This window comes from Halyomorpha halys, unplaced genomic scaffold (genome assembly GCF_000696795.3).
Source record: "Halyomorpha halys isolate HHAL.00 unplaced genomic scaffold, Hhal_1.1 Scaffold400.1, whole genome shotgun sequence".
Taxonomy (NCBI): domain Eukaryota; kingdom Metazoa; phylum Arthropoda; class Insecta; order Hemiptera; family Pentatomidae; genus Halyomorpha; species Halyomorpha halys.
This window is the reverse complement of record NW_027106113.1, coordinates 581,312-598,155: the sequence shown is the minus strand read 5'-3', so window position 1 is coordinate 598,155 and position 16,844 is coordinate 581,312. Positions and strand designations below refer to the sequence as shown.

General features: G+C 28.6%; 1 protein-coding gene across 1 annotated transcript in view; it reads right to left on the bottom strand.

Annotated features, from left to right (window-relative positions):
- LOC106682295 (uncharacterized) overlaps positions 1–16,844 on the bottom strand; it is a 37,687-nt gene that overhangs the window by 11,555 nt on the left and 9,288 nt on the right. The window contains exons 2-3 of the mRNA XM_014423065.3: positions 9,163–9,444; positions 1,657–1,779 (exon numbers count right to left, since the gene is read on the bottom strand). Coding sequence (XP_014278551.1) covers positions 1,657–1,779; positions 9,163–9,444 — 405 coding nt within the window. The remainder of the gene's footprint in view (positions 1–1,656; positions 1,780–9,162; positions 9,445–16,844) is intronic.

Below are 16,844 nucleotides of genomic sequence, written 5' to 3'. Positions count from 1 at the left end.
TTTGTTTTCTGTTCAATTTTCTGTTTAGTAGCTAGTTCCGTAAGCAGGTCTTTTTTAACTATGAATGAAGTAAGCAATAAGTATCATTTGAAGGTTTACCGGTAGACTGGACTTACTCTCCCTGCACCACCTCATATGATACTCGTACACTACATAATGACTCGAAGCAAAACCGTCCGCTGGATTCTGCAGTAAGTACGAGAAATTTGGATTTCAGGAAGGGGACACATACTTCAGAATAAACAGGACTACTTTTTTTGTATATGACCTCCTTTTGTATTGTATGACCTGTATAAATGGAAGATACACGTCTAATGTATCCATTATCCAATCCGTATCCAAGTGAAGTGTCACTTTGAATCTTCTCCTAAATCTAACTCCAAGGTAAATGACAACCTCACTAAGGTATCTTTTTTTTGTTTAAATAAATGTATAAATAGGGTGTGGCCTATCTATTATTTTTCTAAAAAGAATAGCCTGGATATTACCAGGGTCATTTTTAAATTTTTTTTGTTACTTTTTGCACAATGTTCCTTATCACACTTCCTGTTTTCAGCCTTATCTCCTATCCATGATTGGAGAACACCATTGCAGCTAGATCATTAACCATTGGGATGGAACCGCTCTTCTTCTAACAATCCCGACGAGTTATCATAAATTAATCTCCATTGGTCCAGACAAATTGCCGAATCTCGAAAGACTTGCAGATTAAATCATACGTTTCATTGAATCTACCTTGAATCTTTACATGATTAGCCTATATGTAGCTCCTGATAAAGAATTATAAGTGACTGGGAGCTTCATATTTCTTCAACTGCTGGAATAAAAGGAGCCCACGAAGAGATTAAAATTTCCAGTAGTGGTATGGAAATTCCAAAAGAATTCTTGAAACAGGATTACCAAGGGAGGTAAAACTAGATAGCAGAATGAGACGAGGTAAACAAAAAACACCTAGAGCAATAGAAAGGAACTAGATGGCATATGGCATACCAGAGGAATGGGTCTTTTACAAGACGAAAAGAGGCTGAAGAAACTAAAATAAAATAAAAAATCCTCCAGTTCAACTTTATCATATTTCAGTTTATTTATTTTAAAATTGGACTTCCTGAAAATTAAACTCTTTTAATTTGCAGGCACTTATATCTAACAATATCTAACATGGACAGAGGAATTAAATAGTCAGTTTTCAAAATGTATTTTGTTTTCAAAGAGCTGTTGCAGATCTAAGAGAATTACTTTTAAATGGGCTCCTAATCGGTTTACCTAATGTATAGACGAACAACAATGGACGATGTATTAACGAACAATCTATATGATGTATGTATAGGCGAAGAATGTATAGACAAATCCATACGATGGATTCTTCTCTTAGCTTCGTAGTAAATATCGAAATAGCCATGTTTTCGTAGATATTTTTCATTTCGTTGAGAACTCAGACTTTCTATCTAAAGTATCTAAAATTATTTTCAGTCAAACTTTTCCTTCAACTACTACTTATTTGTAATTTAATGAATGATTATTTAAAAGAAACTTAATATTTAAAAGTTTAAAGATATAATTTTAATACATTTATATTCAGTTAAAATCGATTGTTGCACATTTATTCATTTTTATGTATAGAATTTCATATTTTTTGAATCAAAGCAAAAAACTTACGGACAAATCCTCTAATAAAAGACTTTCATAGTTTCTGAGTGCGTAGGATTCTCCCCAGTATGGTTCACCAACTTCTTTCTCCCGCCTGATGCTCTCCAGCTCTGGTAGCACATCTTGGTACATCTGCAAAGGATAAGAATAATTATTCTTTAGAGATTGGTTATTTTGTTAATGTTTTTCAAATTACATCGTTTAATTGTGGAGAACAAAACTGGTGGTTTTGCATGATCCTTAACAAATCATTTTCTTACAAACTGTTGTTTAAGAAACTATAATTCCTCGTGACCCTTCAATGTCATAATTTTTTTTTTTAAATAAAAAGATATTTTTTCTAACACAAATGAATCTTTGAACCTGAAACATAGTATTTTTTAGTATAATTATGTTAATATTTTTTAATGACTAAGATTTTTTTATATTTCATTATTAGCCCATAAATGATTTTTTTAAATTTATTTATTTATACAATTCCCTTTTCGCAAAATAGTTGTAAAATAATATGTATATGTTGACAATAATTGTTGTAGATATTAATGAGTCTTTGAGAAAATATAGGTTGTGATTAGTGTTAACATGAAGCAATAGTCACAGTTGAAGTGCTCTAACCACAATTAACCAGTTTTGCGGTCAGTTCCTACACCGCGGCAATACACAACGATTGTTAGTAAGTTTCTATTATAATTATAAATGTTTGTTCCATCAGTAATTTTTAGTCAGATATTATTAAATCAATAAGAATACGGCATGTTACAGAGCATATAAGTATAATAGAAATATAAGAGATCCACAATATAACAATAGAGACCTGAATGATCACTAAAAATAGGTATTTTTATCACTTTTGAGAAGTTTAAAAATTTTGGAAAAAGTTAATATAGTTTCCTTAATCACAAGACGTCTAAAAGAGCAAAACTATGGAAGGTTCTAAATATTAATGTGTCTGAATTATGTATAGTTTTCTGTATTTGTGAAATTCGTATAGAACAATTAAAAATCTAATGTAATTGTAGATAATTTATTTAGTTTCGATAATGGAAAAAATCCTCAATGAAAAAAAAATTGAACCTCTTCTATCTTTAACCTTTCCAAATTTTGTTTTTTACGTAAGATACGAAAAATCTTAAAATTCAATTAAATAAAAATACACAAGATCACCGTTTATCGTCCTCAGTGTTTCTTTGAAATGTTCTTATTTGACACCAAAATCACAGATCTTTACAAAATGTGTCTTGGAACTTGATATAATTTTAACCATCCGACTTTTTGTTTTAACAATGGTGGTTGAATAGAAGTTTTATTCGCCGTCGTCAGCAAGCTAAATCCAAAACTTCTCAACTATTTTTTTTTTTTATTTACATTAAAGTCAGAATATTCATAGGATTTTGATATTACAATCTAACATTTTTTTCCAATCGGTGGTCGAGTGTGGGTTTTGTAAGCCTATATTCCGTCTATTTATGAAGGTGTAGGAAAAATAAATCAGTATTACTGAGCGTAAAGAGGGAAAATAATAATAATTTCATATTTTTTTTTTTTACTTGGTACAATAAAATCAAATTTTTTTTACTGATCGTTAATTAAATCCATATTTGGTCATAGAAATTACTACCATAATGACAAGTTTCCACGGTGACGGTGGTAGTGACAATCATAGTGATAGTAAAAACTGCGACAGTCACTAAAATTGGATGAGAAGACGCTTTTAATCGTACTATCAGAGATTACTTGATAGTTGGCGGTACTATTAACAAATTTTAAGGTTTGGAGCGTATTGGTTACATATTATTTCCATGCTAGTTTTGCTTAAAAGAGCTAGTCCGTAGATTTATTCTCAAAGAATGAATACATGACATTTTTTCACAAATTCAAGTTTATTAATATTTCATATTGTTTAAAAAATAAGTTTAAAACTATCATTAATTTTATTTTTTAGGAAATATTTTATTGGAAATTAATTGTTAACTCCATACTATTCATAAAAAAATGTTATTCGTTCTATATCATACACAATCTTTTTTTGCACAAGAATTCAAAGTATTAAACAATATATTATTTAGTTCTACTGTAAGAAATATTTTTTAATACTAAATTGTTAACATAACTATTTTTTAGCATTTTTAGTCAACGTATTTAAACATTAGGATTAATGGTGTGAAATGTATGTAATTTTTTAAAATTATTATTTATAAAATTATTGTAAAAAAAAAGTAATGTTTGATGAAGGTTATTGGTTCGAACCTGTCATTAAGAGGTACCAATTACACCTTACAAGGAACTCCAAGGTTGTAATTTTTCTCGCGATCATTATTATGAAAACCAGTATGATTATCTAATCGCATAACAACATTGACTAGAGTATTATCATGAGAGTTACCGATCCACTGTCTTTTTCTTTCTTATCTTTATTTAGTTTAGAACAAAGATAAAATGTCCATTAAAAGAATGTGAAGTTATTTTTAATGGAAAAGCGATAACTCAGAATTGAGTATTTGAACCAATTTAAGTGTTTTTTGATCTATCATATTCAATTGGATTTGATTGTAGAAGATAATATTTATAAAAACAATCAGTGGAGGAAAAAAAAACAAAAATAAATAATGAAAATATGACCTTGTTCTAAAAGAATAATAATTTTTATAAATATATATATTTTCTGAAATTAAAACAATTATTTTAATCACAAAAATTTTTAAGTTAAATTAGTAACTCAGTAGAGAGAGATTTTATTTTAAATAATTGCAAAGTTCTTTATCATAGTTATTAGTTCTTTTTATTAGTGGGATTCAATTTAAATTTGTAGTATTAATCAAAAACATTAAGGAAACTATTGAAAGCACATTAAATATAAATAGCGTTTTGGCGATTTTGGACAAAGAAGCCGGTGATGAAAAAAACTTCAGTTTATAAAAACATTACCATATTTTACTACTGTACGCCTCAATTTTTTTTTCTTCAAAAACTGGTTAAAAACATATTATTACTCTAAATAAGCTCAAATTGTTTCGAAACAATACCAGAATATTACTGAGTACTTTGAGATATCGAGTTCAAAAATTGGTTTTATAGTTCTCTCAAAGCAATATACAGTGAGCAGATGAAGTGATGAAGCAGATGAACACCCCTAAACGCATTACCTTCGTTTTTGCTTCTCCGTAGTCGGGTAAAAATATACTTTATTGTTTGATATAAACTTGAATATAAGACTGGAGATAACAAATATACAATTAGTAGTAGAAACATTAAAATGATACAAGGGGTTTCAATTAGTCATTCTAACATTATCTAAAATCGTACAGTGAATAAGGATGCACGTGCTGAACTGAACCATAGCGAAGATCAGATTTTCAAACTTAACCTAACTACAAACTGTTTAAGCTTCAGAATTGGTAGGTATTATTGGAAACACTCGGAGATGTTACCATCAAGCGCGTACCTAGGACCAAAACTAGGGAGTAGTGTAAGACACGGTCGTTCGGGGCTTTGTTTCATAATTGAGTACAAACTTATACTATTTAGTTTGGTTTTCGGTACAATTTTACAGTTCTGGTAGATAATTTTATACTTTTAAACTCATGTAATATCACTGATATTATATTTTGTCCCCGTCATGAAACAGAATGTATTATTGCTTATACTTTATAGTTTGTGTACTTATATTTATGGTCTAATACTATTTTCTTTTATTATGAAACAGGTTGTAACATTTCAGCACGAAAAAAGGCGAATGAAATCAAAATTTTAAGAAAAGTATATGTTATTATAGCAGTGTTCTATTAGTTATTACAATTATTTACTAAAAAAAATAGTTCTAATTAAGTTATTAAATTAATAGTGTATCTTTACTTAAAGGGGGGAGGGAGGAGCTATTAAAGCTCAATGATTATCGAGATATAGCTTTTTAAAAAGCAACATTTCATTATAATGCTGTATGGAACGTACTAAAATATCAGTAGTTAGTTAATTTATTTTAAGAAATCTATATCTCAGGAACTATGTGACGTACAGATGTCTATTAGCACTCAAATTAAAGCTAGTATAATGGACTATAAAGTAGTTTATGACCTTTACCTTCGTAGGAATAGTAGTGCTCATGACCTCGAGAACTATTGGACGTACATAGCTCTATTAGAGGTAATATTTCAGCAAATTTACTCTTCTTTAAATAATGTTCTTTTAGATTTTCAAGTGTTGTTTTGCTATATTTTGCAGACTCATCAGTTTTCACTAGTAATTATACATAGTTTTGATTAAAATAATAAAAAATTGGTGTGAGATAACTGCTTTTTTTTCTTCCCAGCTCTTGTACTAAAAACATCGATACTCTTTTTGATTCAATACTTTAACTATCGATACCCGATTATCGATTATGTTTAAGTTAAGTATCGATCCAAATTCTAATTAATGACTACCAATTAAAATATTAAATGCCAATCGATGAAAAACTAAAAACGCTAATATAAAAAATAATTTAATTTAAAAACAACTGACCTCGGAAATAACCCTACCTTATACTCCTATTTCTTCTATGATTCGGGATGTCATTGCATATCACCTAGAATATATTAGCTGATTGTTAGTGATGTTTATACAAAATAATGAAACTTGGTATAGTAGTCAGGTGACTTTCACTAAACGCTACGTCTCTTACGGTACAGTAAGCTCTTGCATATGCACGTATAAACATGAAGAAAGTGTATTCATGTGTTCTGATGTGGAATGCAGTCCACTACCACACATAATTTCATTATTTGTTACATACATCACGAACAATCCTTTAATATGTATAAAGAGACATAAATCCCATCTCTTAGAATAAATAGAAGTATAAGACAGGGTTATTTCTTTAATCGTTTTTTAAAATGTATTTCTTTTTTAAAATATTTATAGATATTTAGCTAATATTGAAAATAATTTTAATGGACTTAGTGTTTTTTTTTCGTATTGATTCTTTTAATGTTTATAATACATCTTAGATGTTACTAGTTTTAATCTCCGTATCCTATTTAATTACTTACTATTTCCTATATTAAATCTAGAATATACGTTGTTTTTTTCTATGAGTCAAATCGTTATAAATACAGTGAAACGGTATTCAAACATGATATAAGAGTGGGATTTAAAGGATCAATAATATTTGTATTAAAAAATACTTTGAATAAACAAGGTTTAAAACGATTCCAATTATGAAATTAAAGGGTTTTTAAAAATGATTTATTTTAGCTGCTGATACATGACCATCTGGAATATTATGAAAGCAATAATTCACATTGTACAGATATCAAAGACCAGCTCAGACACGTGTCTCTTTAATTGTCTCTTACATAACGCGATCAACGATATTTTCTTCTTTAGTGTGCTGATATATGTAGATATCTTTTTGAGTCATTTTAACTTATATTGTTTATTCCTTACATAATTTATGAACTCATTTTCCCAACTAAGAAAATATTTTAATATGGTGACACAAAACTCTCGATTTCACCCGTCATCGTTTGTTTTAAAATGATCGAGAATTTTAAAATATTCTCTGGCAGTCATCAATTTTTAAATACTATTATAAGTTCGATTTATCCACTATTTTTACCTTTAATTTAATAGATTATTATATAATAATCAATATTTAATATATAATATACATTTTGCTCCTTTTATACATCCTTTATGTTCTTAATACTGCCATCACTATCTCGTTTAAATAATAAATCTGAAAATTTATACTTTTGAGGTGATAAAAAATAATTAAACGTTTCACTTTTAACTTCCTTGTAAGTTTTTTTTTCTCTCTATGGGATTTTTTACTCATATGCACCTTACAACTTTATTTTGCGAAAATGCTGGTAAATATGTGCTGATAAATATAGTTATCAGGTTCACCAATCTAATTATGAAATTGATAATTTCTGGAAATCCTTTTTTTAGAATTTGCAAGTAAAGTCACCAGCAGTGAACTTTGTATTATTACTACCTCAAATAGTCAAGGTTAACAACAGCCATCCGCATTAGGTGATATTCACCTCCAGTTTTGCTTTTAATTTTACGTTAGAACAAATAATTATCTACTTCGAACAATTTAATTATACTTGAAACTGTTTTTAAAAATAATTTTAGCTTTTTAGAGTAGTAATTAAATTTTTTTTGTTTACTAAAATATAATTGACGTTTGAGATTCATTAGTTGCTATAGAAATTTACTATTAATGATATAATAACATATAAGTAATAAGTATTACCGATTGATGTCAAAACTTAAAGGAACAATATCACATTACCATTGGCTTAAGTTCTAAGCCGTCTACACATCAATTCAGCATATATCACAATTTCAGTAACTCATTAGTAAGTAAGATCATTTCGTTCATCAATCCCATTACTACAAGTAATTTACTGTGTGCAATCCATGTAATTGTGTTCCCTTCTATATTCTTCTTAATTTAGTGGTATCTGTACTTTCTTGGTGGTCCGATGCACGCAATATTTCTTTTGGGAATGAGGGTGAGAAGGAACCGTAAATCGGTTTTTAATTTCATATGGCGTTTGGATAGAAGATCGAAAATTGTGATAGTGCTGTTTTTATTCTAAGGTTCTTGCACAGTATGTATAATTTATTTTTATTTTATACTGTAATTGACGAAAAAAAAATGACTAAATCATTCAACATATGTAATCAACAGATATAATATACACTTATATATGACCAGCAAGAAAAAATATAGCATTTGATGAACAAGATGTGATTTATAAAACAAATCACGAATATTGTAACTAAGTGAATAAAAGGGTAACCTGTAAAAGCTCAGTACTAAGTTAAATGAGCATAAAAATAAAAAAAAATTACAACAAATACATATATCTCATTATAAGTTATTTAATCTTTAATAACTCATACTTATCCTTGTGTATTTAATTAATAATTATAATTGCTCAGATAAACAATTTTATAATATTCATTAAAAAAAAAAAGTAATGTTTTGTCTCTCAAATGTTTCATTGACTTTTTTTTTTATATAAATTGAAAATCTTCCGGTAACATTCTCAAATTGTGAAAAGTTGTCGGTTTCATTTTGGATTGAATATAAGAGAAAATCATAAAACTGTATCGATGATACATATACACACGGTCAATCAATAATCTTCCAGTATAAAACTGTATCATTCTTACAAGTACAATTTGATTCAGAACCACTGGATTCAATTCTCTTTTTCAAAGAATGAAATAATTATATGTGTAAAAACCGGCGATGGCTAATTTTGTCTTCACCATAGCAGGGAGGTATAATCGACATCAAATCAGAAAAGCATAATACACAGTGGCTCAGGGCTCATGTTGTTCATGGCCGATGGTTGTGGTTGATGGTTCTCTGATTCGCATGCTCATTTAGTGCGTTTGCTCAAGTCAATATGCATATTAATAAAGGGAGATATTCGTTTAACTGGGAAAACCGTTTAACTGAAAAACGGATTTGTTCCATCTCTTTATTACTTGGTTTTAAAAATATATATAACATACCCTGAACTCTGTGCGGAAGAGGCCTGCCTGCTTCATGTACTTGTGGCGGAGGGCAGTATGTGGTAAGGTCTTGTAGATTACCCAGCGGTCTACCACCCTCCCATCGAGTTGCTGTACTTTCACTCGGAGCCTGGAAAGATCGCTGGTATAGTTATCTCCTTTGGCCACTGCTGTCAACTTCTGTATATCGAGCACCTTGCGCACGCACTTCCGTCTCTCGGCCTCGATGAGGCTGTTCTCGACCCAATCTTGTTCTTCCCGATCCAGTTCATCTATCTGTACCTGCAACATAATAGTGATTTTTATCATTATTAGTTTATAGCATCAAAATTTATACTTTTCGACCGGTTTTACTCCTGGTAGTAAAATAGCAGAAGTTGAGGCTTGAAATAAATTCTGATATACGTCTTTTGAAATATTAAACTGCTCTCATAAAAAAAACTGTCAATTACTTGGGCATTATATAGATAAACTATACATAATGCTAACACAAGGGCTTGATTGGGAAACGAATACGCTATGGGCATTTAAAGATTATCGAAGTTTAGATTTCATTCCCTAAAAACAAACGCTTTTTATTTAAAACTCAAAGTGACAAACCTACAGTCATCTACTGCTGCATGCGATGGGGGTTCTAACAATGAAGGGATAACTACCATAAGAGAATAAGACACCAAGAAGAATATGTGAATCTGTATAACGTGAAACCCAGGAGCAGAACTTAATATATAGCTTTTTACATTCTACAAGAAGCCGAATCTCTACTATTCAAATCATCCCATTAAGCTGAAATATTCGGGACATGTAGAGACTATAAAATCATAAATATTTCCCAACATGCTGCTTTTTAGCTAGCTTTAAGGAAATAATTTGAAAGAAAGGATTTATGGAGAAGGGCTGACGATATTCAAGGTATCTGGAGGCAGAAGAGCTGTTGAAAAAAAAAAAATGTCGGCACAATTATCCTAAGAGCATTTGAATTTGTAGGAAAAGACGAAAAAACATAGTAGAAAAAAAATCCTGGAATAAACCTTTTATCTTCTATATTAATTTTTTTTTGTAATATTTTAAAATATACCCTGTGTTACTACGGAACCCACTTTGGGAACTGCTGCTATTAAACAACAATTGTAAAAGTCGATTCACATTGTATTTTCTATTTTTTATTTATATTCTCGATTAACATTATATATTTTCCGTATGTAACGTTTGATTTCAGTTTAAATAAAATATAAAGTGAGAATTTATATATGAAAACGGTATGTTAAATGACAATAATTTGAATCGGAATATTTTGACAGAAAAGCAACTCTAAAATAATATTTTAAATTAGATTAAAAAGAAAAGAACTGTGTGCGAAAAATGTCATTTGCTATTTGAAACATTTTTGATGAGGTGTGAAAAAAATTGAAATTGCCACAACTGAAATGCCTAACAGTAAAACCCCCATTCTTTACTTCAGTAAATTTTATAGACAAAATGAAAAACCTCCAGTTTACATAAAGTTTATTAAGAGTTTTTATCTTGAATTTTTTTTAAGTCTTTTTTTTTGAAATTTAAAGTTTTTTAATGTTTAATGTAAAATTTTCTATATATTGTTGAGAATATATATTTCGCAAGTTGATTTTGCAAATTAAATCGGAGGATAAGTGATTTAAAAAAAAACGAGGAACTTATTTTATATTTACTGACGTTTCTAGACAGTGTCAGCTAGAAGTGAGAGAAAATAGAGAGAGCAAATATAACATATATATAATTTATTATTTTGTATTTTAGAAGATTTACAATCCTAATACCCCCCTATTATGTGGTGTATAATGATTGTATTTATTATGTTTGGGCAAATATCGTTTCATGGAATAAATTAATAAATTGTTTCTTCCGGCATTCATAAAAAGCCTTCAAATTAAAAACGCTTCTGTCAAGTCAGTGTTTTTTTTTGTTTTTCCAGATAAATTTCATATTTTTTTTAATTAATAAGATTAATATAGACTTCACGTAGTATAATATAATTCAAGTATAATAAAAATATAACGTGAATGAAACCACAGAGAAAAAAAAATTGTTAATTGAAACATGATAATTCGGAAGTTATTTTGGAGTTAAAATACACCCATATTGAACTAATGAACGTTGGTATTATATAAATAATACAACTTGCAACCGAATATGAGATAGAATGAATTGTTATGTTCATTAAAAAAGTTTTTAAATACAAATAGCCCACATTGAAAGCATAACAAACAACTGAAGCTTTAAAAAAAATGAATGGAATGGAAAATCTTACTTGTCAATTGTGTACAAGAAAATTCTTGTATATATAAGCAAGTTAGTCAAGTATTTATTGATAGAAACTAACGATTAAATTTTTGTTTCTGCCTTTTCAGAATCTTCCACTGTATATGATATTGGTTCTAAAACGTATCCTTGAAAGGTCCTGACTCCATAAGGTATCTCGGTTGGTTAAAGAAGAAGAGGAAGAAAATATGAATGCTGAGAATGTGTGCAAATATTATAGTTAATATTATTTGAAAAACACATAATTGATATTGATTTTTTAGAATACAGATCAGACAATTGCATTTAATAAAATCAGAGAGATATTTATGTATATTAAATGTGAAAATAAAGCAATATATGAAGTTCAAATTTAACCAGAATATTAAATATGAGACACATCTTGCATTCTCAATATCTGTAGGGGAAAAAAATGGTAGTAGATGTCTTTTGAATTGAACTAGAATACCAGTGCAAGGATTCTTCTTGTACCAGTATATTTATCCTTGTCTCTGATATATTTGAAGTATGAGCGATTTTAGGGAAAAATTTATATTCGTATAAAGGAGAAAAATTATCAAGAATATTTATTCAATGCACAAAATTGGAATTAAGCAGATAAACAGTATAACTTAGCCACGCGAAATATTATATTAAGTTACTATTGTACTCGCTGAGACATGACACTTGAGCCTTGTTTCATAATGAAAGCTAATAGTATTAGTTCAAAATACAAGTATAGAAACAACGTGTTAATTACACTAATACTTCTTTTTTTCATAATAGGGAGGACTATTAGTGATATTACAGGAGTTAAAAAGTACTAAAGTACAAGTTACTATTGTACAAGTCAGTGTAATTGTATTAAGTTAAATCGACAAGACTAATAGTATTAGTTTGTACTTTATTATGAAACAGGGCTCTGGTCTTATACAAACAGATATTTTATATAGAACTTGAATTTATATTGAAACCCACGGGTCATGCTTGGACGTTTGATGAAGGGCCCCTGACAAGAATATTTGGTCATTACTATTGTGTACGATAAAGCAGTTATCTAAAAATAAATTAAAACCCGACCTCTATCTCTTTAAACTTAGAATTATTCACGAAAGTCCTGTGTTCTGCGGTGTACGGAGATTATTTGGAACTCAGAGTGGACTTGTTTGTGAGACACCCCCCAAAAAGGAAAATTAGTAAAGTAAACGAATTGGAAATTTTTAACTTAAAATTAATATCGTTTTCATCTGATGAAAAAAAAAAATTGATATTTTTTATCCGACGATAGTGAAGCCAAAAGAAGGGTATTGTGTAGAGAGGTGTCACATAACCTGCTGATTAGTAGTAGGTTTGTTAGAATTTTCAAGAAAATAGCTTAACAGATTTTCAAGTTCGATGAGTTAGATAAAGCACTGAGATTACGTTATTCTTGTGAAACAATTTGACTTCAAAGTACTGAAATTAAATTTATTAAACTTTGGTCTATTTTTTGAGCGAACAACACAACCGATTTTATGTTTGATGTCTCAAGTTACTCAGCAATATCCTGTGAGTGTTTTCAAACAACAAGAACTAAAAATATTTAAATAATATTTCGTTATCTCTTTAAATGTTTGATCGCACCCAGTGGCAGTGCATCAGATATAGTCTGCACATGTAGCCGTCCGGTTACCTACCATTACAATTTTCTCCTTCAACTTAATCATTTAGTTTATAAAATTTTCATTTTCCCTTAACGGTCTATATGATTGAGCCAATATCCAATTTCATCACAAAATTCTACAGATTTGTCGACAACTCAATTCAAAATTGGTTCTGTTGAATAAAGACCTACTTTGGTATAATTTTTTTTTTTAATTCTTGAGATCACTAAATATTTTCCAACTATCAATTTATTATTACGCCACCTGTTACTACAGCTTTATAATTTTCTTAATTTGTAAAAATTAATCCGAAATATTTTTCATAATCATAATAATTAGTTAAATTAGGTACAAGAAATTAATAATCATATTGCTTTCCGAAAAAATAAGTATATGAATAATTGTTTTTCCCGGTTTACGTTCCGGCTGACAAATGAAGTTAATTTGAGGAGAGCGAAGTATCAAGAATATAGTCAGAAATATATACTAATATATAATATAATTTATATACTGTCATAATATCCTATTCGAACGTAACCAAAACCCTACTCTACATGCATTCAGTAATATACTAAAGTTTTAAATAAATAATATTGCCTTTTAATTTAATCAACATCTAATGCACTAATAATAATGATTATTATAATAATTCGATAAATAAGAAGTTTAACTATGTACATACACAGGTACATCTACGAATGAACAACACATTTTTAACTATTTTAATGTAACACTAAAGTGTCTTTGCGAAGTTTAGGGTTTACATATGTATGTATATTATATTTTTAAATAAATAATACTGTATTTAAAATTAACCAATTATTAAAATATTTTACAATTTGGTTAGAAAATAAATAAATTTGTTTATTCAATATACCTAACTGCTTTGAACTTTAGACTCTACAGGTCCGTGCAGGTTCGCACCATGTACTTCGCCTCAGTCCAGTCCCAGCTCTGTACAGATGCACTTCTCAATAATGATTCGTTATCACAAACGCTTAATACTTTTAAAAATCACTTTAGATGTTTTAAATGTTAACTACTTACGATTTTAAGGTATATATAAACTTTATGAATACATTATAATGTCTTTGTCTAGTCTGAGATGCAGTGCATAATGTCTTTGTTAAGTTGCAGATCGCAATAATTATTACAATTATTCGTTAAATCAGAAGTTTTATATAGTATAATTTTTTTTTAAATTTGAAGATGCTCACTAAATTTTTAAATAAATCTTAACTATCTTTCAAATTAGTTGGTTCTAAATATATGTACTTAATAAATATTTACTTATAAGTCGTAAATAAATGTTAAAAACTATCTTAAAAATAAGATACTATAAAAAATTATTTATTTCAATATATAATATATTCAATATATACATATTAAGCGGTTAGTTCCCAGCTTTGTACTGGTGCAGTTTGAATATTTTAATTATTCGTTTAATACTTACAAATTACTTAAGATGTTTAAAATGTTATGTGCATACAATATTTAAGGTACAGTACAAAAATGTATTGGCACACTCAAATTTAAAATATCCGGAGATCTTTGATTGAACGTGTGTAAGATGTAAAAGGAAGATGATCCGTGTGTGTTAAAAGAATTAAAATAATAATTAAATTATTCATTTTGAATTAACGCTTCATCAAACTTTATTAGGGCTAAATGTGAACAAACAAGAGAACGCGCTTGTAAAAAAAAACAAAAAAAAAAAAAACAACTGATAGTATTAGTTCATAAATACAAGACTATAAAATACAAAGCACTACATATAATAAATTTTATTTTGTAATGGATGGGACTATTAGTTATATTATGTCAAAAAGTGCTCAAGTACAAGTTTGGGAAATTGTACTAAGTACAAACTACAAAATTAATAGTATTAGTTTTTATTTTATTGTAAAATAGGGCCTAGAGATTTCTCTTACTTTATTACTTGACTTATATACCGAATACAAGAATTATTTTGTGAATTTTAACTGTACACTGTAGTAGAAGAAACTTATTACAGTAATAAATATAATAGGTATATTTCTGGCTTACTAAAAGAAATTTCACCAAGATTTGTCATTGAAGTTCATTTAATTTGTTTAATGTTTAAACAAACAAGATCTTGAAAAAAAAGGTTGTTTTATTTTATTAATTATTTAATTTTATATTGTAAAAAAAATTAAATTAATACATAATACGGTACATATTCATGTTATAACATTTTGTTTCTAATGATTTTTAGATATTGGATAGCTTAACGCCTATCTCCTCCTGTAAAACAGAACTGAATAATTACCTCCCATCAATTTCTTGATATTATTATTTAATATCACATAAAATTAAAAAAATATTAAATATATGACAAGCCCACTTTGCTATATAAATAAAAGATTTAAACAAATAATGAGAAAAAATTCTATTGGTTCAGTCAGTATCTAAGTAACTGTAATTTACTCTCAAATGAAATTCCTACCGGACGTGTGAAAGGAATTCGTCGCTAGGTCAGGATAATTAAGAATTCCCAGGGAATTTTCCCACCCCCTCCCCCCATACATACTCTAGAAAACCAATATAAAGGAAAACGGCAATAAATTACGAAAATGCGGTTTACTTCAGGAAAAACTTACTGCATACTTTACGGTTTTAAATTGCCTGTTAAGAAAAAATGGTCTTTGAAGTTTTTCGAAAGTTCTTTTTTTCTTTTATATAAACACAGAGAGTTTTGAAATGTGGCCATTATAAAGTTTTAAATTGAAAATTAGTAACTATAAATCTAACGAAAATAGAAATGCGAGATAAAAAACTGGTGTTGGCGGAAGAAAAATGCTTGATCATATCGAATTCTTTAATTCAATTTCGTACAATTCCAATCCTTACTCATAAACTAGATTTATCTCATCATTATAAATTACAAATCAGTAGATGTTTAAATTCTTTGGATTTCCTAATACAGAACAAACTACATGAAGTGTACCCTGGCTATATTCCATTAACCTTGAGGTCCCGACATATTTGAATTGTAATACCTCTTTTACATGGAATTTTTAAATCTTTTTAATTGTTATTATCTCTTCAATTTTTCCGACCCTTTCACCTATAATTGAGACATTGTTAGTCAATAACGTCTATAAATAAGACAAATTATCAGGTTTGGAAAGGTTGCGACGCGTTTGCTAACGAACATTTTAATTTTATCGGCACATGCTTTGTTTCTCAGTACTGCTTTTAGGATTCTTACGATATACGATTAATTAAAAGTTCACAAAATATCAAAACAAGAGAGTTGTGAAGAGATTTAAGAAAGATTATAAAAGCGTGAAGCAGAAAAAGCATTAGAAATTTAAATAAATATTTTGGGGTGTCAAATATTGATAATCCTGGACTATACTATCAAGAAACACTTTAAAGTTAGTACCACTCAAATACAAACCGATAAAAATGATTTTTTATGCAATGAAATTTCTATTGTTTTCAAAAATAAAAGTACATACATATAAAAACATAAAATATGCATTTCATTATTAAAATTTCCTTCTCTATAAACGATAAACGGTACATTTCGACCTCTCTTAGGGGGACCCTTTATAAATAAGACGACTGCCATTTTAAACATGCATACTACACATACTGACAGACTGCAGGATCTATCAGGCATTTGGTAGACAGCGGATTGCTATATCATTTGGCTACTTTATTAAAGAATAATAGCCTTCATATTCTGGAAATATGTAATTACCTTAAGAACATAAATATGTACAAATATATATA